The sequence below is a fragment of the Antechinus flavipes genome, chromosome 1 (genome assembly GCF_016432865.1).
Source record: "Antechinus flavipes isolate AdamAnt ecotype Samford, QLD, Australia chromosome 1, AdamAnt_v2, whole genome shotgun sequence".
Classification (NCBI taxonomy): Eukaryota; Metazoa; Chordata; class Mammalia; order Dasyuromorphia; family Dasyuridae; genus Antechinus; species Antechinus flavipes.
The window spans coordinates 58,112,201-58,134,214 of record NC_067398.1 but is presented as its reverse complement, the minus strand read 5'-3'; the positions used below and the strand labels follow the sequence as shown (position 1 = coordinate 58,134,214).

At 35.3% G+C, this 22,014-nt stretch overlaps 2 protein-coding genes across 2 annotated transcripts in view; one reads left to right on the top strand and one right to left on the bottom strand.

Moving 5' to 3' along the window:
- The window catches only part of EEFSEC (eukaryotic elongation factor, selenocysteine-tRNA specific), a 322,469-nt gene that overhangs the window by 102,391 nt on the left and 198,064 nt on the right, over positions 1–22,014 (bottom strand).
- Positions 12,627–13,939, top strand: LOC127552978 (glyceraldehyde-3-phosphate dehydrogenase-like). Its single transcript, XM_051983330.1, has one exon. It carries the CDS (start codon positions 12,708–12,710, stop codon positions 13,707–13,709), a length of 1,002 nt encoding a protein of 333 aa, XP_051839290.1. The 5' UTR covers positions 12,627–12,707; the 3' UTR covers positions 13,710–13,939.

Below are 22,014 nucleotides of genomic sequence, written 5' to 3'. Positions count from 1 at the left end.
TTCCTTCTCAAATATGTGATTCAACTGAATGAACATATGATGAATGCCTATTATGTACAAAACACAGTGTAGACACCAAAAGAAATGTAAAAACATGGCCTTAGCTTCCAAGAGCCTGAGCCACTGGGGAAAGGGAAAGGCAGAATGTCTGAAGAACTGAATAAGAGATATCCATTATTGTAGAGCCTCAGAGGTGGCCAATCCAAGCCCCTTTGGGGAGGCCGGCACAGGCATTTCACAAAGTAGCATTTGAGTGTTGTGTCCCATTATGGCCAAAAGTACGTGGAGGTGGCTTTTAGGCTACAGCCAACATTCCCAAGGACGTGGCTCTCCCAACCCTTACAAAGATGCAAGATCCTAGAATCAAAACTGACTTACTAGAATATTACTATTATAACAAAAATACATGAAGAATTAAAAGAGAGATGGTAAGACTTGTATGATATGATATGAAGTGAACAAAATGGAACCAAAAGAACAAATATACAATTAATAAAATTATGTTAATGACATCTCTAAAAGGCAATAAAGATTAGGTTAAAACATTGATATTAACTCATAAATTATACCCTCATTCTTTATTTTAAAAATCTGTTAATCAACAAGCATTTATTAAGTAAGTATTATGTGCCAGGCATGATGCTACATCCTGGAAACACCTATATAAAAGGAAATACTTTATAAGGCTGGAAAGCTTAATTATATTTTGCAAATGGAAAATTATTAAAGCATAAGATTATATATGCTATTATTTATATTTATTTATTTATTATTTATAAATATTATATACATATATTTATTTATTTATTATTTATATTTATTATTTATGAATATTATATACATATATTATATTTATATGTATTGCAAGGGATTCAATTGGGAGTATACTGGGAGCTCAGATGATAAGCTAAACAAATTTTATCAAGTATTTATTTAAAAATCTTCCTGTAATTGAATGGATGCCCATCAATTGGAGAATGGCTGAGTAAATTGTGGTATATGAATGTTATGGAATATTATTATTCTATAAGAAATGACCAGCAGGATGAATACGGAGAGGCTTGGAGAGACTTACATGAACTGATGCTGAGTGAAATGAACAGAACCAGGGGATCATTATATACCTCAACAACAATATTGTATGAGGATGTATTCTGATGGAAGTGGATTTCTTTGACAAAGAGACCTAACTCAGTTTCAATTGATAAATGATGGACAGAAGCAGCTACACCCAAAGAAAGAACACTGGGAAATGAATGTAAACTATTTGCATTTTTGTTTTTCTTCCCGGGTTATTTCTACCTTCTGAATCCAATTCTCCCTGTGCAACAAGAGAACTGTTCATTTCTGCAAACATATATTGTATCTAGGATATACCGCAACATCTTTAACATATATAGGACTGCTTGCCATCTGGGGGAGGGGGTGGAGGGAGGGAGGGGAAAAATCGGAACAGAAGCGAGTGCAAGGGATAATGTTGTAAAAAAATTACCCTGGCATGGGTTCTGTCAATAAAAAGTTATTATAAAATAAAATTAAATAAAAAAATAATAAAAAGCTTCCTATGTTAAGTTCCATAGAGAAGTATCAAGAAGGTATGTTTAGGGTAACAGCATCATAGATTTAGAGTAGAAAGAGACTCAGAGGCCAATGAGCTAAATCCCTCATTTTACAGATCAAGAAACTGAGGCTAAAAGAGGTCAGGTGATATTCCCAAGATCACACAGCGAGTAATTTATGGCCACATTTGAACTCAGGTTTTCCTGTCTCTAAGCCCCATCTTCATTTTACAATATAGATAGAGTATACATATTCATATGTGTATATATAGTATTATATTATATATTTACTTATTAAGTAATATCATCACAATCACATTAATTTTAATTATACAGCAGCTGCATCTATTGAAAGCACAGTTTCAGAAGGGAGGTAAAAGGGTTTCTGAATAGCCAAAAGAGAAGGTCCAGAGTTCACACAACCTGGCTTCCTATAGGACCTGATTCTTTTTTCTTGAGCTATTGTCAAGTTTGCCATCAAACCTATCATTTTGAAATAGGTTATTTTGAAATTCTAAAATTTGGGGACAGTTGAGAAAAACAGCAGAAGCATTGAGAGAAGCAAGAAATGCTAACTGCCAGTGAGGAAAGACAAGAAAAACAGACAAAGGAGGCAGAAGAATCCAAAGGGCATTTATAGCATGAGGCCATTTGCCTCAGAAGGCCAAACTCCTCCATATCTTCATAGCCCGTGATCATCACTATCCCATATTCTGGCCCATAACTTGAATCATCAAAATGACCCTCAGCCACCAAGACAAAATTTAATTGTTTCTATTTGACATCCCACATTTAAGAAGGCAGACTGGCATGTAATACATTTGAGAAAGACTTCTATTAAAAATGCTTAAAATCAAAAGAGTTTTGATGCTTTAAGGGTATATGTATGTTATCAGAAAAAGTGACTGATGGTTTTGGGATGAGAGGTCCTACCTTGAAGGCCTAGCTCTGTCCCTAGACCTGAAGCCTTTGGGTAAAGCACTTCCTTTCCCTGGGCATCTAGATATTTTTAAAGATTTGTGGTCTGAGGAAACATCTCCCTCTCCATTGTGGGCCAAATAGAACATGCTTCTTACAGAAGCCCAGCACTCTTTCTGAAGCTCTTCAGTATTTAAGTGTTTGTTTACAGATCATTAACTTCCCGACAAGAGCCTGAAGGGCAGGGAAACTGATAACTAAATACTAGACACAGCTACAATCAATCAGATAAGATGAAGCACCTCTAAAAGGGTAATGGAAGTCAATGGAAAATAAGATTTCATTTATATCCAACTTTTCAACGATGTATCTGAGAGCAGATACAATACAGTATCCTACAGGAGTTTTTTTGTTTCTTTTTCAATAAAGTGGAAACCAAACCACAACTCTACCCATACTTAGATTGACAAATGATTTAGCTAAACTTCAAACCTCTATAGAAATCTGAATGACAACAGGTTTCTCTCCACTACACTTAGTAGTGTCTACTAAGAAGACACTTAGTAAACTGCCCGTGCTGTGACTCATAAAGTGAAATTTCAGGTTTATGAACCCTCCAGAGAAGTCACTGAGGACATTTATTTGAGTTACAATTCCCATCTGGGGAAACTGCCTTCACTGAAATAACTACCGACTTCCTAGACAACACCCAATTCCTCCTTTCAGATCTCAAATTTAAATTCCTAGATTATATGTATGTAGATAGGAAATGCTTACAAAAAATTTACATACATACATAAATTTTAATTTTCAATGTGGATGATATTCAGACTAAAATAATAAAAAGTTCCTGAAGAAGATAGTATGAAAAGAAAAGTGATAAAATAACTGTGCAAAGCAAGATTTTAAGGACCTGAAAAGGAAACTTTAAAAAGTGAAAGATACTTTCAGAATGATTTAAGAGTTTTCACAGGGCTGGGGGGTGGGGGTGGGGGGAGGAGGGGATTTAAACACAAAATAATATTACTATTCATTATGCAGATACAGGTTCCCTCCATTTAAAATAACTTCTACAGAATTTCAAATTCAAAAAATTGATGAATGTAGTGCTCTTGAAACTCTGATTACTATTTAGGTTCAATGGGAGGTGTCTGGCAGTGATCACAATTAGTGAATTAAGGGGAGCCCCCATTCCTATGTCTATTCTGTTATGATCAAAGTAAAAACAGCTGTACAATATCAAAACATTTAATGAAGATGACTTAGTTAAGCTCGGAAGGGAGCTAGGAATTCTAAGAGGCTGAAAGGAGCTTCTCTGAGACTTAATTTCTTAATTTGTAAAATGTATCAATTATTTCACAGGTTCTTATGAAGAAATCACTTTGTAAAACCACATTGGACTTCTTCAATATAAACTACTACTATCATCATCATCATTTTTTATCACTATCATATTATTAGCAAGTAACAAGAGCAAATAATCACTAACAGAACTATTCTTAATACTCCTTCTTCCCCTCCTCTCCATATAGAAGTGGGAGCAATTCCTTATAAAATCAGGAGGGATTTCAATCTAATCCTACTTTAATCCCCACTAATCCACCAGTGTATCTGGAGAGGGACACAGTTGATTTTGAATTTACATGCCCAGTGGTAAAAGGTTTAGGTTTCAGGGTTATCAGTCTCCTGGAGATCTGTGGAAGCCTTTCCAGGAAGAAAAGAGATCCAATAAAGCCTCATGAAAGAGGTTAGAGATCTGCTGGTTTCTTGCCTTGGTTCCAGGAAATAATGATTCTTCTAGGATGCCTAGATTCAAGGACAGCATGGCATTAAACCGTCCTATATTCTTTCATCTTCCTGTTCCAGCTGTAGCCCCTAGCTTGAATCTCTGTAAGTAAGTACACCCATCTCTCTTTTTAAACTTTTGCCTCCCATAACACAGACTCAATCATCAGGGTTCTCACCTTATGACAAAACACCTTGAATTCAGATTTAATAATTTTCTGGGAAATGGAATCTTGGGAATTTTTCTCAAGGAATAATGTTCCCTGAGCTTAGGCATTTTAGGATACAGTAGCTAGACAGGAAATTCATTCCAACATACACATCCCAATCACATCCGAATGGGAAACCAGGAATAGGATTCATTTTGGATGGTGTAGTGGAAAAAGTTTTGATCTCAGGGGTCAAAAGCCTGGCATTAAGCACCAACTGCAAAGCTTTCTCTCTGCTTAACCCTGAGCCTATTACTTAAGCTCTTTAAGCCTCAGTTTCCTCATAAATAATATGGGATGATGAAAAATATTTGTACTATCAATATTTTACAGGGCTGTTAAGGGGAAGGCATTTTATAAACTTTAAAAATTTAGAGAAATATGGGCTTCTGTTGGTACTACTATTCCTAAGATAGCAGCTCTCCCTTGTATCCAATTTTCTTAGAATGCATCTATTTTAAACATTAGGGCTAATTATTTTAATATTATATCCTTTGAAAAGATGACAAAAGCACTTTGACCAAAATCTTGCCAATAATCAAAGTAAAATCAGAAGAGAAGAATTCCGAAGATGAAGGCTCTCCCTCTTGGAACCATTTTCAGCATAACAGAGTAGCAAAAATAGTCAAATGCTGGCTCTAAATGGTACCCAGGTAAAATATAATGGTGCATTAGTACAAACTAAGATACTTCTAGGAAAGTTTTCAGAAACAAAAGTACAGTTCCAAGGTAAATAAGAAAACAAAAAAAGACAAGACTATTTGGAAACAAAAAGAGGAGTTACAACTGACAAACACATTTGGGAGGAAAGACTAGTCTTGTTCTGGTGACGATGATTACATTATACTCAAACTGGTTAATGCCGGTTTTTCGGACTCAATTCCCAATATCAAATAGTAGCTAAACATCCCTTTTCTTGTGATAGTTTTAATTTTTGTTTTTAAAATAAATCAAAGGATTTGAACAAGCACAGTTCTTAAGGAAAGAAATTTAAACTAACTCTACTCATAATAAAAGAATGTTTCAAATAAGTTTAATAAAAGAAATACAAATTAAAACATGCCAAAAGTTCTATCTCACTATCAGACTGGCAACGTTTGACTCAAAAGAGAGGTGACAGACATTGGAGGGAATGTAAGAAAAGGAGCATACTGATGTGAATTGGTCTATCCATTCTGCAAAGAAATTTGGAACTCTATCTCAAAAGTTATTAAACTCTGCATACTCTTTCATTCAGATATATCATTCCAAGGCCTACCCTCTAAAAGAGATTAAAGAAGGAGAAAAAGTTCTATGTGCAAAAATATTTCTAGCAGGTCAATGCCAAAGAATGAGAAACCAAGGCAATAATCCCTTAGCTGGGGAATAGTTGAATAAATAATAGTATAGGATTGGAATAGAATGTGCTATAAAAAAGATGAAAGAAGTGGTTTTGGAGAAAACTGGGAAAGTTGTATGAACTGATGTAGAATAAGAATAGCAGGGAATCAAGAGAACAGTTTATAATTTAATAGCAAGACTGTCAAAATTAATAACTTGGAAAGACTTAAATACTCTGCTCAATGCAATGATAAATGATTCCTTAGGACCAATGGTAAAGAACACTTCCCACCTCCCAACAGAGATGTGATGGACTGTGACACATTTTGAGGGTATGGCTGAGAAGGTGTTTTGCGTGACTATTGCTGCAAAGGTTTTGTTTTTCTCTCTCTCCTCTCCTCCCTGTGGATGAATTAGCAGGGAGAAACAAATCTGAATAATTGATAATTGAAAAAAAATTAAAATACAAAATGGAATTAAATGAGTCATGTTCCAAACTGGATAAAGGCTATATTTTATGGGTAATGCCACTCACAGGGCTGAGACCTGAGTATGTTTTCAAGAAGGAATGCTTTTCTTCCTATGTTACCTTCATTAAGCTGGCAGTTCCCTTTCACACCAAGGATGAAAAATCTTAACCATGGATCTCTTAGACTCCTGTTAACCACTACTCTAGTGAATCAGTGGTATGCCCACAATCACAGAGAATATAAGGATTGTCACAATTTATCACACAGCTAAATACATTCTTGTTTTTCCAACTCTAAAATTTAGTATGCACAATCATGTACTTTTAAAATCTTCTATTAGCAAATTGCTTTGGAATGATTTCATTCAGTTATTATAAATAATACTGTACAACAGTATTTTTAAATCCACTTTCTTAGATGAACTAAGAGATACAATAGTGTTGTAATTCTTCCAAAATCAAAGCACAAATGAGGCAGAGATTAAATTATTATAACTCTTAATTTTTACATTACTAATCTTACTGAGTCAAATTGTTTATGTATAAAAATTTCCTGCATAAAGAATTGATCATTAAAAATATAAAACAATGTGAATATTAGTAATAACAAAATTTACTAAGTAAAATATGGGAGAACTATAGCCTTTCCCATCAGTAGGGACAGATTTATTCTGAGGTATGTACATATTCTTCTTGCTGGACTCTCCTTGTGACCAGTAGCAATTATATACACAATGGCTGGTCATAGTTGGAGATACAGTCTCTAGTCATGGAAGACAGTAATTCTAACAGGACTACATGAAGGTCAAATCCATGATTCTGTTCTCAACTATGTAGACTGATCTGAAGAAAGAGATAATATATTTTAGGGACTGAAAAACGTAAACAGAAAGAAAAATTGCAGATGACCCAACATGTTAATCCTAATAGTGGCTAGAAGCACATGCTTCTCTCTGATCAGTGCTTGAAACATGAATATATAATGCAACAAAGTCTATAAACTGTACATCAGTAAAAGAGAAATATCTATTAGTTGAACTTTCAGGGAAGGATTTATTATGTCTTCACAGAAACACAAATTATCTATACTGTTTCTTGTTAAAAGGCAACCCAAGATATGGAACTTAATGAAATCAATTTTGAAATGAAATAAATCAAATACAATATTTATTAAATATTTACTGTGTATAATTTCCTATGCATGGCAATTGGCGATAAAAAGACAATAGATGCCTGCTTTCACGGAGCTTATATTCTACAGTATTCAATACATGTCATATTTAAATTTGCTTTAACAATTTAAATTTGCTTCTCCATCAGTTTCCTATATTTAGCCAGAGAAAAATGTAGTTCAATGGAAGGCAGTCTTTATAGAGCTCTAGAACTAATTTCCTAATTCAATATTTATTTTATTTATATTCTAAATTTTCTCTCCTCTTTTTCTATAAGAAACAATTTGCAGGATGATTTCAGAAAGGTCCGTAGAGATTTATATGAACTGATGTGAAGAGACTTAAATGAACTGATGCTAAGTGAAGTGAGAAAAACCAAGAGATCATTGAACACAGCAACAAGAAGATTATGGGATGATCAACTCTGATAGAAATGGCTCTTTTCAACATTGAGGTAATTCAAGGTAATTCCAATAGACTTGTGATTATAGAGAGCCATCTACATTCAGAAAGAATCATGGGAACTGAATGTGAATCACAACATAGTATTTTCACTTTGTTGTTGCTGTTTGCTTGCTTGTTTTTTTCCTTTCTTATTTCCCCTTCTTTTTGATCTATTGTGGATATATGATTAGAATTGAACATGGTTTAACCTATATTGGATTACGTGCTATCTAGGGGAAAAAAGTAAGAGGGAGGGAAGAAGAAAAATTTACATCATAAGCTTTTGCAAGGGTGAATGCTGAAAACTATCTTTGCATGTATTTTGAAAAAACAAAAAAGTTATTATTATTATTTTTAAAAGCAAGCTCCAAATTGCTTGGAGAATGGTCAGGCTAGATTACAATTCCACCAACAGTATCTAAATATATTTCCTGAAAGTCCCTGTCAGCATTTGTCATCTTTGTCATTTTTTTTTTTTGTCATCTCAAGTGATGAATATGGGATGGTACCTTCCAGTTACTTTAATTTTCTCCAGTTAATGATTTAGAGTATTTTTTATATGGCAATTAGTAATTTGGCAGTTAGTAAGTTTTGAGATCTAGTATTGTTGTGCCCACTTCCTTCACATTTTTCCACTGATCTTATTGATATTGTTTGATCTTTTGTTCCTCAAAATGAATTTTGTCATGATTTTTCTAGCTCTATAAAGTAATTCTTGAGTTTAATTAAGATGGTGCTGAATAACTCAATTAATTTAGATAGTATTGTCATTCTTATTATACTGGTTCAGTCTACTCATGAGCAGCTAATATTTCTCCAGTTATATAGATCTATTTATTTTTGTGAAGTCTTTTGTAATTGTGTTCATATAGTGCCTGTGGGTGTCTTGGCAAGTAGATTCACAAATATTTTATGCCAATTTGTAGTCATTTTAACTGAAATTTATCTTTCTAGTTCTTCCTGCTGGATTTTACTGGTAATATTCAGAAACACAGGTGATTTGTGTGTTTGTTTTTCCTGCATCTGACTTTTGTTGGCTTTGTTAATAATAGGGCTAATTAAGCTTATAATTTTCCTAATACTATCTTAAAATTCCTACACAGTTAATATATGTTTAGCCTGGTCATAGTGTAAGGCCTTTGTACAGAAACTTCTTTGCTAATAATTTATCAATATTTATTAGCGATATTGATTGTGATCTATAGTTTTTTCTTTCTGGTTTAGATATTAAGATCATATTTGTATCATAGAAGGAATTTGGTAGGTTCTCTCCTTTACCTATTTTTCAAATAGTTTATTTATTATTGGAATTGTTCTTAAAATACGTGGTAGAATTATATTGGAAATTCTTCTGGTCCTGAGATGTTTTTCTTTGGGAACACATTTATGGTTTATTTAATTTTCTTTACCAAAATGATAAGGTTATTTAAGTATTATATTTCCTAGTCTGTTAATCTAGGAAAATTATATTTATATAAATATTCATCCATTTAATTTGGACTGTCAATTTTATCAATATATGGTTGAGCAACATATTTCTAAATAATTGCTTTTGTTTTTTTCATAGCCTGTGTATTCACCTTTTTTAGTTTTTATAATGGTAATTTAGTTTTCATCTTTCTTTTTATTTTGTGAGGCAGATAGAGTTGAGTGATTTGTCCAGGGTCTGCTAGTAAGTTTCAAATGTCTGAAGGCAAATTTGAATTCAGGCACTCCTGACTCCAGGGCTGCTGCTCTATATACTGTGTCACATAACTGTGCCCCTCCCCCATTTCTTTTTCTCAATCCTATTTTATTGTTTGTCTTCCCTTTTCTCCTCTCATATTTTAAGATCTTAATTTTATTTATTAATACAATGGAGTTTTTTTTTTTTTTACTTTTAAATTTGGTTGATCTTTTCTTTGATTTTTGAGGATGTCTAATTTGGTGTTCAAATGAGGGTTTTTACTTTATTGGTTTTCTACTTTGTTTTGTTTGTTTTAGTTGCATTTCCAATTCATTGATCTACTCTTTCTCTTTTCTTGTGATGAAAAAATTAAAGATAGTAATTTCTCCTCAGTATTGCTTTGGTTGATTCTTCAAATTTTTAGTGCACTCTTGTGTTTTTGTCATTATCTTTAATGAAATTGCTGATCATTTCTATGATTTGTCTTTTGATCCATTCATTTTTAAAGACCATTAGTTCAAATTAGTTTCCAATTAATTTTAATTAATGCTTCTAAGAAGTTTTATGCTAAGGACCATGGCTAGGTAAAGGAGCAGGTCAATTCTCTGAGAGCCTCCACAACTGTGAATCTAACTCTTGAAGGAGTTGTAAAGCAGCCTTTACTAATGCAGATGTTCCTTGTGGATTGGGAATGAAATAAATTGGAGGCAAAAGGCAAGAGGGAAGAGGAGAGAGGTCAGAGAACACAACTGCCTCTCAGTCTCCTTGTATCAATATCATCCTCTTACATGAAGAGATCCATTCTACAGGTCTGATTTAGACCTCCAGCAGCCACTGGCAGGTGGCTCCCATATCACAACAATTTTATTGAATGTAATTTTTATTATGTTTTAATCAACATTTCTATCTTTTGTATTTGTGAGATTTTTATGCCCTAATCCATGGTCAATTTTTGAGAATGTACTGTACATTAGAAAAATAGATATACTCCTTCCTATTTCAATATTTTATATATTTGTACACATATACACATGTGTGTATATATGTGTATATATATATATAATATTTCCATTTCAATATTCTCTAGAAGTCTATCATATTTGTTTCCTAAAATTGTATTCATCTCTTTAACTTCATTCTTATTTATTATTGAATTTTTCTACTAGATTTATGAACCAATGTATGGATGTAGTTGAATAGGAGAGAAAAAAATTAAATATTGTCATCTTGGGTATTAGTAAACTTAAATGGATGTGAATTCACTTAAATGAGTGAATTTAATTCAGATGATCACTACATATATTACTGTGGGTAAGAATTTCTTAGACGAAATGAATTAACACATAGTTAATAAGAGGACAAGAAAAGCAATACTGAAAGGGCAATGCCAAAGAATGATCAAATTACTGCATAATTATGCACATTTCACACACTAGTAAAGTTATATTTAAGATTCTGCAAACCAGGCTTCAATAATATGTGAACCAAGAATTATCGGAAGAGCAAGCTGGTTTTCAAAGAGGCAAAGGAACTAGAGACCAAATTGCCAACATTCATTGGCTTATGGAGAAAGCAAAGAAAGTGTCTACTTCTATTTCACTGTGAAGCCCTTGACGGTGAGGATCACACAAAATGTAACAAGTCCTCAGAGTTGAGAAATACCAAATCATCTTACTAGTCTCCCAAGGAATCTGTATGGAGGTCAAGACACAACAGTAAGAACTGAACATAGACGAACTGATTGTTTTAAAATGGGAAAAGGAAAAAAAGCTGTATATTGTCAATGTATTTAACTAACATATGCAGAGTACCTCATGAAAAATGTCAGGCTAGACAAAACAAACACTGGAATAAAGGTTGTCAGGAAGAATATTAACAGTTTCGATATGCAGAGAAGACAGCACTCTGATGGAACAAAGTGTACAGGAATGGAGAAACTTCTTGATGAAAATAAAAGAAGAGAGTGAAAAAGCTGGCTTGAAGTTTAACAATAAAAAAAAAAAAAACACACAATAACAATGAACAAACCTAAGATCTTGGCAACTGGTCCTATCACATCCTGGCAAATAAAAGAAGAAATGGAAGCAGTGTCAAGATTTTATATTCTTAAGTTCAAAGATCATTATAAAAGGCAACTGTGTTCATGGAATCAAAAAATACTTTCTCCTTGCAATAGCAAATCTGAACACCTTGCTAAAAAGAAGACATATCACCATGCTGATAAAGGTCCATATGGTCAAAGCTATAGTTTTTTCAGTAGTAGTATATGATTATAAGAGTTAAGACTAAGAAAAGCTGAGAAATACAGAATCCATGGTATTAATGAAGACTTTGGGAAGCCCCCTGAATAGCAAGCAGATCAAATTAGTAATACAAAAAAAAATTCATACTGTTCACTGGAAGGTCAATTACTTAGCTGAATCTTAAATAATCAGGCCATTTAGTGAAAAGATGGAACTCATTGGAAAAACTCTTGATTTTGAGAAAGATTGAAGGCAAAAGGAAAAGGGGGCAGCAGATGATGAGATGGATAGATGGTGTCATGAAAATAATGAAGACGGGCCTGGCCAGATTTGAAGAGAAAGTATAGGATAGAAGGGACTGGCATGCTTTGGTCTATGAAGTCATGGAGAGCTGGACATGATTGTATAATACAGCAACAACAAATATAGTTCTATTATTTCCTGCTGTAAATCATTTAACTTTTCCTTTAAGAATTTAGATGCTATGCCATTCATTGGATATATGTTCAATGTTAATATTAATTTATTATCTATGGTACCTTTTAGCAAAATGTAGTTTTCTTATTTATCTTTATTTAAGTCTATCTTTGCTTTGGCTTTCAGCTAAAAGCTTAATAGATTCTGTTGTTTATTTTTAATTACTGTTATATATTTTTCTGTTTCAAGTATTTTTTAAGTAAACAACATATAGAATTTTTGTTTCTAATCCATTTAACTTTTTTTCTCTTTTATGGGTGAGTTAATCTCATTCACATTAACATGTCATCATCATAATATGATTACTGTGTATTCCCCTCCATTCTATTCCCTTATACTTTTCCTTCTCTTTTTTATCTCTGACCACTCTTTAAGAGTCCATTTGGAGCTCCTCTCCCAAGCTCGCTGCCAGGATCCGCTGCTTTGGTAACATCCCTGAGACAAGATGGTGAAGGTCGGAGTCAATGGATTTGGCCGTATCGGACGCCTGGTGACCCGTGCTGCGTTCAACTCAGGCGGAGTAGACATTGTAGCCATCAATGACCCCTTCATTGACCTTAACTACATGGTTTATATGTTTCAATATGATTCCACCCATGGCAAGTTCAAGGGCACTGTCAAGGCTGAGAACGGAAAGCTGGTGATCAATGGGAAGGCCATTACCATCTTCCAGAAGCGGGATCCCACCAACATTAAATGGGGAGATGCTGGAGCTGAATATGTCGTCGAGTCCACTGGCGTGTTTACCACCATGGAGAAAGCCGGGGCTCACTTGAAGGGTGGAGCTAAGCGAGTCATCATCTCTGCGCCTTCAGCTGATGCTCCGATGTTCGTGATAGGAGTGAACCATGAGAAATATGACAATTCCCTTAAGATTGTCAGCAATGCCTCCTGCACTACCAACTGCTTGGCCCCCTTGGCCAAGGTCATTCATGACAACTTTGGCATTGTGGAAGGACTCATGACCACAGTTCATGCTATCACTGCTACTCAGAAGACAGTCGATGGCCCATCCGGCAAGCTGTGGCGTGATGGGCGTGGTGCTGCCCAGAACATCATCCCGGCTTCCACCGGTGCTGCTAAGGCGGTAGGCAAGGTCATACCTGAGCTGAACGGAAAGCTCACAGGCATGGCTTTCCGCGTTCCTACTCCCAACGTGTCCGTTGTAGATCTGACCTGCCGCCTGGAGAAACCCGCCAAATATGATGACATCAAGAAAGTGGTGAAGCAAGCAGCAGAGGGACCCATGAAGGGCATCTTGGGCTACACAGAGGACCAGGTTGTATCCTGTGACTTCAACAGCAACACTCACTCTTCCACCTTTGATGCTGGAGCTGGCATTGCCTTCAATGACCATTTTGTCAAGCTCATTTCCTGGTATGACAACGAGTATGGTTACAGCAACCGCATAGTGGACCTCATGGTCTACATGGCCTCCAAGGAGTAAAGTGGGAAGCCATGGATCTTCATCCCCAGCCAAAATAAGTGTTCCACCATTGGGGAGCCCACATCCCTAACCTATGTTCCTATACTGGGGATCTCATGCCCCATTCACATCATTGTCCAAAGCTATCCCTGTAGTAGGGGAGAGAAGCCTAGAGTGTCCTATATTGTGTACCATCAATAAAGTCACCGTATTCAGTGAAAAAAAAAAAAAAAAAAAAAAGAGTCCATTTGGCTTCTGACTACTGCTTACCTTAATCTACTCTTTTTTTATATGTCTCATCCTTTTCCTCCTTTGTAGCTTTTTCTCCTACCTCCTTGTGGAGTAAAATGATTTTTTTCACACAACTATATATGTATGTATATTCCTTCATTGAAGCAGTTCAGATAACAATGAGATTCAAGCGAAATCTGCCCCTTTCCCCTTCCTTTATTGTATAAACATTTTTTGTGTAATCCATTTATGTTGAATAATTTTCTCCTTTCTTCTCATCCCTTCCTCCACTTAGTGCCTCTCTTATCTATCTTTACATTCCTTTTTTTTTTTTTTTTTTTTAGATCAGCCAAATATAAAAGAATCATACTCAAGACTTCCTCGAAAATACCTGATGATAATGTTCTGAGGCATCTCATGTATTGTCTCTTCACATGAGTATAAACCCAATTTAACCTTGTTTAGTTCCTTATGATTTCTCATTCACATTTCTTTTTATGCTTCTTTTGAATCTCATGAACATATGCCAAATATTCTACTCAGCTCTGATCTTTTCATCAGGAACATTTGAAAATTCTCAATTTCATTAAGGCCTTTTTCCTACTGTTAGCATAATATTCATTTTGTTGAATAAGTTATTGGTTGTAAGCCTATATTTCTTGATTTCTGATGGCTGTTAAATATTTTGTAATCCTGACTCTGATGGTACCTGAACTCTTTTTTTCTTCCCTTGATCCTAGGAGCTCTGATTTTAGCTATAATATTTCTGAAAGCTTTCATTTTAGGGTTTCTATCAGTGAAATCTGTCAATTCTCCTTTTGCCCACTGGCTTTTAATATCTGGCCAATTCTTTTTGTGATTTCTTAAAATCACTTAAGACTCTTTGTTATTGTTGTGTCTTTCAGGTAGCACAGTGATTCTTAAATTCTCTCTCCTTGATATGTTTTTTCAGATCAATTGTTTTCTAAGATGTTTCATATTTTTTCAGTCTTTTCACTTTTTTTTTTATTATTTCTTGATGTCACGTGGAGTCATTAGCTTCTATTTTATTAATTCTAATTTTCAAGGAGTTATTTTCTTCAGTAAACTGTTCGTTTTCTTTCATATCTTTCTTTTATAGCTCATATTTGTTTCTTAAAATCTTTAAAGAGCTCTTTAACTCCTAGGACTTATGTTCAAACTATATATTTTTTTGAGGCTTTGCTTATATGGCTATGGTTGAGTTCTTTTTTTGTTTGTTCATTCTTCTAGCCTAGTTCTTGATTCTGGACTTTATGTTTGATGCTTAGTTCTGTGCGCTTCAAAGGGTAAAGAATGTCTGGCCTGAATTTTATTCCTTTTATTTTTAAATCTTAATTTAATATTTTATTTCCCCCCCAAATTTGTAAAAACAAATTTTAACATTCTTTTTTTTTTTAATTGAGTTCCAAATTCTCTATATCCTTCCCTACCCACCTTCCCTCACTGGAAAGAAAAGCAATTTGATATGTTATATATGTGCAGTCATGTAAAATATATTTCCCTATTAATCATGTTATGAAAAAAAAACAAAAATAAGACCATGGGGAAGAACAAGAAAAAGAATTGCTAAGAATATCCAAGTCATTCACAATTGAACATCATACAGTAGTGCTGTTATTGTATATGATGTTTTTCTGGTTCTACTCATATCACTTCATATCAGCTCATATAAATCTTTCCAGATTTTTCCTGAGAGCTTCCTGTTCATCATTTTTTACAGCACAATAGTATTCCGTCATAATCATATACAACAACTTGATCAGCCATTCCCCAATTGAGAACATTCCCATAATTTCCAATTCTTTACCACAACTAAAAAAGCTGCTGTAAATATCTTTGTACATATTGATCCTTCTTTCCCCCTCCCTCTCCCCCCCCCCCCCTTTAAAATCCCTTTGGGATACAGACCTAGTAATGATATTGCTTGGTCGAAGGGTATGCATGGTTTTACAATCCTTTGTACATAATTTCACATTGTTCTACAGAATAGCTGAATCAGTATACAACTTCACCAATTATGTATTAGTGTCTCAATTTTCTCACATTCCCTCCAACATTTGTCATTTTCTTTTTCTGTCATATTAACCAATGTAAAAGATATGATATGGTAGCTCAGAGAATGTTTTAATTTGCATTTCTCTAATCGATAATGATTTAAAGGATTTCTATATAACTACCAATAGTTTTGCTTACTTCATCTGAAAATTTCCTATTTATATCCTTTGACCATTTATCAATTGAGGAATGGCTCTTATTTCCATAAATTTAACTAGTTTCTCCACATATTTGAGAAATGAAATCTTTTTATCAGAGAAACTTGCTAAAAATTTTTTTCACACTTATGAAAACCAACTATATATTTTCCTTCCACCTATTTCCATCTATCCTTCTCTCTGTTTCTCTTCCCTCCCTCATGCTGCCCATTCTCAAAAGTGTTTTGATTCTGATTTTTCTTCCCCCAATTCACCCTCCCTTCTGTCAGCACCCCACATCCCCAACCCCATATCTCCTTGTCCTCTTCCTTTTCTTATCCTACTTTCCTGTTGGGTAAGATAGATTTTCATAACCAACTGCCTGTGTAAGTCATTTCCTCTTTGTGCCACTTCCAATGAGTGTAAGGTTTATATGCTCTCCCTTGCCCCATTTTCCTTGTCTTTCCCTCCAGTATGAAAGCTCTTTTGCATCTCTTTAACATCAGATACTATACCCTATTCTACCTCTTCTTTCCCCCTTCTGCCCAATCCAGGCATCTCCTTTCTCACCTCTTAACTTTATTTTTCAAAATATCATTTCTTCATATTCAATCACACCTATACTCTCTATGTAGACTCCTTCTAACTCCCCTAATAATGAAAAAAGTTTTAGAACTTCAGTTTCATCTTTCCATGTAGGAATATTAACAGTTTAATCTTATTGAATCCCTTTTTATCTTTCCTATTTACCTTTTTATTTTTGCATTTGAAAGTCAAATTTTTTATTCAGCTCTGCCCTTTTCAACAAGAATGCTTGAAAGTCCTCTATTTTGTTGAATATCCATTTTTTTTACTTGAACAATTATACAGCATTTTGCTGGGTAGAGGATTCTTGATTCTAATCCTAGCTTTTTTGTTCTCTGGAATATCATATTCCAAGCCCTCTGATCATTTAATGTAGAAAGTGCTAAATTTTGTATTATCCTGACTGTGGCTCCATTATATTCAAATTGTCTCTTTCTGGCTGCTTGTAATACTTTCTGCTTGACTTGGGAGTTCTGGAATGTGACTACAAAATTCTTGGTAGATTCTGTCCATTTTTATTTCATGCACTGGTTCCGAACACTACTGCCATTTTCCTGGACAATTTCTTGAAAGACGGTATGCAGGCTCTTTTTTTTTTTTTTCGATGATAGCTTTCAGATAGTTCTATAATTTTAAAATTATCTCTCCTGAATCTATTATCTAGAGCAATGAAATATTTCATATTTCCATTTTTTTCATTCTTTTGATTTTGCTTTATTATTTCTTGATATCTCATAAAGTTTCTAGTTTCCACTTGCTCAATTCTAATTTTTTTTTGGAAATAATTATTATTTTTATTAGTTTCTTTTATTGGACCAATGCCAATTCACATTTAAATAGTACTATTCATGGTTATAAAGTATATATTAAAAGGGCTTCTATAATGTTTTATAATTTTTCAAGTCATTCCTAATTTGGAATTCTCAGGAGGATTTTTTCCCTCAAACCCTGTTAAGTGTTTAGAATATATTTTGAAAAAGCAAAAATACTAAATAAGTGGAATCTGGGCCTACCATCTATAAACTCAGAGAGTCAATAGTTGGAGATGGTGATTCAAATGTTAGTGTGATCTTGTATTGGAATAAGAGCTTTCTAAGAATTTGAGATTGCTTTTAGACGTGTGTGTGTGTGTGTGTGTGTGTGTGTGTGTGTGTGTACCTGTAAACTCACGTTTGATCACTGATAACCTTATGTTTACATTTATAATTCAGAATAGCCCCCTTTTTTTCCCCAAGACAACTCTTTATCTCTCTCTCTAAATCTATCTAAAATTAGATTTTAATAAGTACTTAGGAACTGTATAATTAAATTTAAAGCACTATCAATGTTGTATAAAAGATCATAGAATATAAGTGCAAATATAGTGATAGCTGTGATAAACTAATACTCTTTAGTAAGAGGAGGAATAGATTTCAGGGATAAAGAGGTGACAATTCCTACAGACTCAAACCACATCGACAATCTTGTATTCAGCTTGAGGCAACACAGTTTAGGAATAAAATTGATAAATTAGTAAATATCTAAAGGACATATTCAATTCTAATCTTAAGGAATTATTTGCTGCTGTGCACTTTTGTATTTCCTTTTCCAACTGATCAGTTCTATTTATTAAGGAGGTCTTTCAGTGAATTTTTGTGTATCTTTTTTCATTTAACCAATTCTGTTTTTCAAGGTATTCTTCTCTTCATCAGAATTTTGTGTCTCTCTTTTACTATTTGGCCTATTTGGTTTTTTAAATAATTCTGTTTTCTTCAGTAATTTGTGTGTGTGTGTGTGTGTGTGTGTGTGTGCGCACACGCACTACCTTTACCAAGCTGTTTTTTTCATGATTTTCTCTCTTACTTGATTTTTAAAATATTTTTTTGAGATCTTTAATGGCCTGAGACCAATTTATGTTTTTCATTGAGGCTTTGGATGTAGCAGTTTTGACTTTGTTGTTGTCTGAGTTTATGTTTTGATATTCCCTGTTACCATGGTAACTAGATAGCTAGACAGCCAGGATCTTTTTCTGCTGTTTGCTCATTTTTCCAGGCTATTTATTGACTTTAAACTCTGTGCTAACATAGGGCTCTGCTTCTAGAGTGGAGGAGGTACTGTTCCTGCTTAAGGTTTTTTGTGTAGCTGTTTTCAGAGATAATTCTGGGGATATGTAAGTTTTCAATTCTCCAAAGCTGGAATGATCTGGAAAGTTGGTTGTGCTCTCGTCTGTGAGCAATCACAAGCACTATTTCTACCTTGGGACTATGACCAGGGTCCTAGCTCCCCTGCTGCTCAAGCTCTGATGTGCTAGTGCTCCTCCTTACTGTGGGACTGAGGCCCGAGTACGAGCAACGCAACAGTCTTGCTTCTGGTACCAGCAGAGGGACTCCTGTGATCTCCTTCTGAGAAGCCGTCCAACGGGAGATCTGGAAGCTGCCACTGCCATCATTGGTTCAATTGACTCCAAAGCCAACTGCTGGTTTGATGGCGCATAGCCTGCAGGTGACTGCACTCTACTGTCACCCTGGCCTAACAGACCTTCTAAGTTGTCTTGCACTGGAAAATTGTTTCACCCCATACTTTTGTGGGTTTGGCCACTCTAGAATTTGTTCTGAGATATTATTTAAAGTTGTTTGAAAGATCTGAAAGAGAGTTCAGGCAAGTACCTGCCTTTTCTTCCCCAACAACTTTGTTGTTTTTTGAGTTTATGTTTTGATATTCCTGCTGTTTTCACAGCTATCTGGGGTCTACAAGTTTTCAGTAATCTTAAAAAGTGGTATGATCCAGGGGGGAAATCTGTTCACTGCCCTACTAATCCAAGAGTTGCAAGTTGCTAACTCAGTTTTGGGTCATTTGGCTTGTTTATTTTGATTTTCCATTCTCGGCAATTAAAGTCAGTCACTGTTAGGTTCTGTAGATTCAGAACAACTGACTAGCTGACTTCTCTCTGGTCTGGGCCTCCTACTCTAGTTATTCTGAGCTACAAGCTAGAACAAAGTCCTTGCTGCTTTGATCCTGAGATCCGAACTACCCCGCTACATTTCCAGAACTGGTTCACTGTGCAGTACAGAGCCAGGGCAGGTTCAGGTGTGCCATCACATCCATGAGCCAGAACTGGGCAACAGGTGACAGGGGCTAGGCGACACCTCTTCTTGAAGCAAGCCCTAGGTCATGGATCTGCTCCTGTACTTCCTGCCTTGGTCTCCTTCCCATTCTGGACCCCGGACTGCTTCCCTGCTGCTGTTCCGAGAGTCACAAAACTAGCAAGTGTTTAAAGCCATATTTGAACTCAGCTCTTCCGAACTCTAATACTCTATCCATGGAGCCATCTAACTACACGTTAGGTTGTTGTGGAGAAGGCAGGCAGGTGTCCCTACTGTCCTCATTTTAAGAGAAGGCTAAAACAGACAAAGACTAAATGAAGTGGCTGGGCTCCCACAGACAGTAAGGCTGTGGTTTGGATTTGAACTCAAGTTTTCCTGATTCCTATTCACTCCTGATTCCTATTCACTTTCTCTACTTACCCACCTAAGGAACATTTCTTGAAATCTACATAATGCAAGTTAAATTCCATAATTAAAAAAAAAAAGACTTTTTATCAAATAGGGATTTTGTTCTGTCAAGTAAGGCCTGAGGATTTTTTCAAAGTACTGCAGTTTTTGTTAAAATGAATATTAAAGGTCAAATCCCACTACAACAAATATACTATTTCTACTAATGACCCTAGATACTTACTTATGGCTATGTGAAGGCTGAAGTGCAAGATTTTGCAACTTCATCATTATTTAATAAAATGTAAATAGAAAGGAACAGAAACATATAAAGCTTGACACTAATAAGCTTATAGCAGGATCAGTTACTTCAATTCAAAGAGGTTTCAGTCCGGAGGGGGGGAAATGAAATAAGCTTTTAAAGATCAGTCTTGGTTTGGCTCCATCAGACCTAACCCATTTTGTTTAATAAGGTTTCAATTTGGCTGCTCTTCTTCAAGCTATCCTATGTACAGATAAGGCATTTTTTTCTAGTTAATGCATTAATCAAGTCACACACACAAAATGAAACCAGGGCTTGACACTCAAGAAGATCAGTTCAGTCTTTCTAAAGCCGTCTCCATTTTTGGCTGCAGATACCTAAGTTTCACTAACACCCCGACTTGAGGTGTCAGGAGATTTGGTTTCATATGGCTTTGTGGAATCATTTTTGATGGCTGAATTATCAGGCTAACCTCTCTGAAATCAGAGGTTATTTTAATTATTCCCCCTTCCCTCTACCCCACCCTCCTGATTCCTTCATGCCATTTCCTATCTCCTCTCCCCCTTCCCCGTGCTCCCTCAGACAGACCACTCTCCACATTCTCCTTGGCACAGTTTCCCTGGATTCATCATGTCTATCCCTGGCATCACTGGCTCTCCAGTCACTTCTGCCAGGAATGGGATTCCTGGCAGCATGAAAAGTTGCTTCTCCTTCCACCGGCCCTGGCTTCCTCTTATTTCCTGGCCTTGCTTCCTAAGATGTGAAATCTGTACCAGGTGACCCTACAGATGGATCTGGTTCTAGGCTAAAGAAATTCCTATCTCACCACAGACAAATGGCTTCAAACAGAGAACAAAGTATCCTTCTGTGAGGAGGAGAAGCTGTCCTCTTTAGTGAATGCACAATCTAACACAGAAAGATGCAAAATTTAGCTTGCTCCTCCATAAAATAAATTCCAACTCACTGCCCCTGGGATTATCTAATTTATCTAAGCAGCCCACCGAACCTAGGAAGGGAATAATCACACTACCTTCTGAATCCAATTCTTCCTGTGCAACAAGAGAACTGTTCAGTTCTGCACATATATTGTATCTAGGATACACTGTGATATATTTAACATGTATAGGACTACTTGCCATCTGGGGGAGGGGATGGAGGGAGGGAGGGGAAAAGTCGGAACAAAAGTGAGTGCAAGGGATAATAAAAAGTTATAAAAAAAAAGTTCACATGCTGAATGGGTATTTTATATGTTAATATGAAGAATGTTTTTCTCAAGGAGTTGAGTAAACATGGCTTTTAAGGTTTCCAGGTCTCATGTCTGGCAGGTGAAAAACTTACTCTAAACTGTAAAATATCTATAAGATCCTAGGGAAACCTATCTGATTTAGAAAAAAATCCCTGCTTTTCCATTTTGACCTTGGTCAATTCATTCCAATTAGCAACACAAAAAGGATTTTATCAATGATGTCTCTATACCACAATGGCCAAATATGGATTCTAAGTGACATAACATTGGGAAAGAACAATTCGACTTGTTTGATTCAAAAGTGTAAGTAACCAAATCC

Coding starts and splice junctions, on each gene's coding strand:
- LOC127552978 (XM_051983330.1), top strand. CDS start 12,708: ATGGTGAAGGTCGGAGTCAATGGATTTGGCCGTATCGGACGCCTGGTG.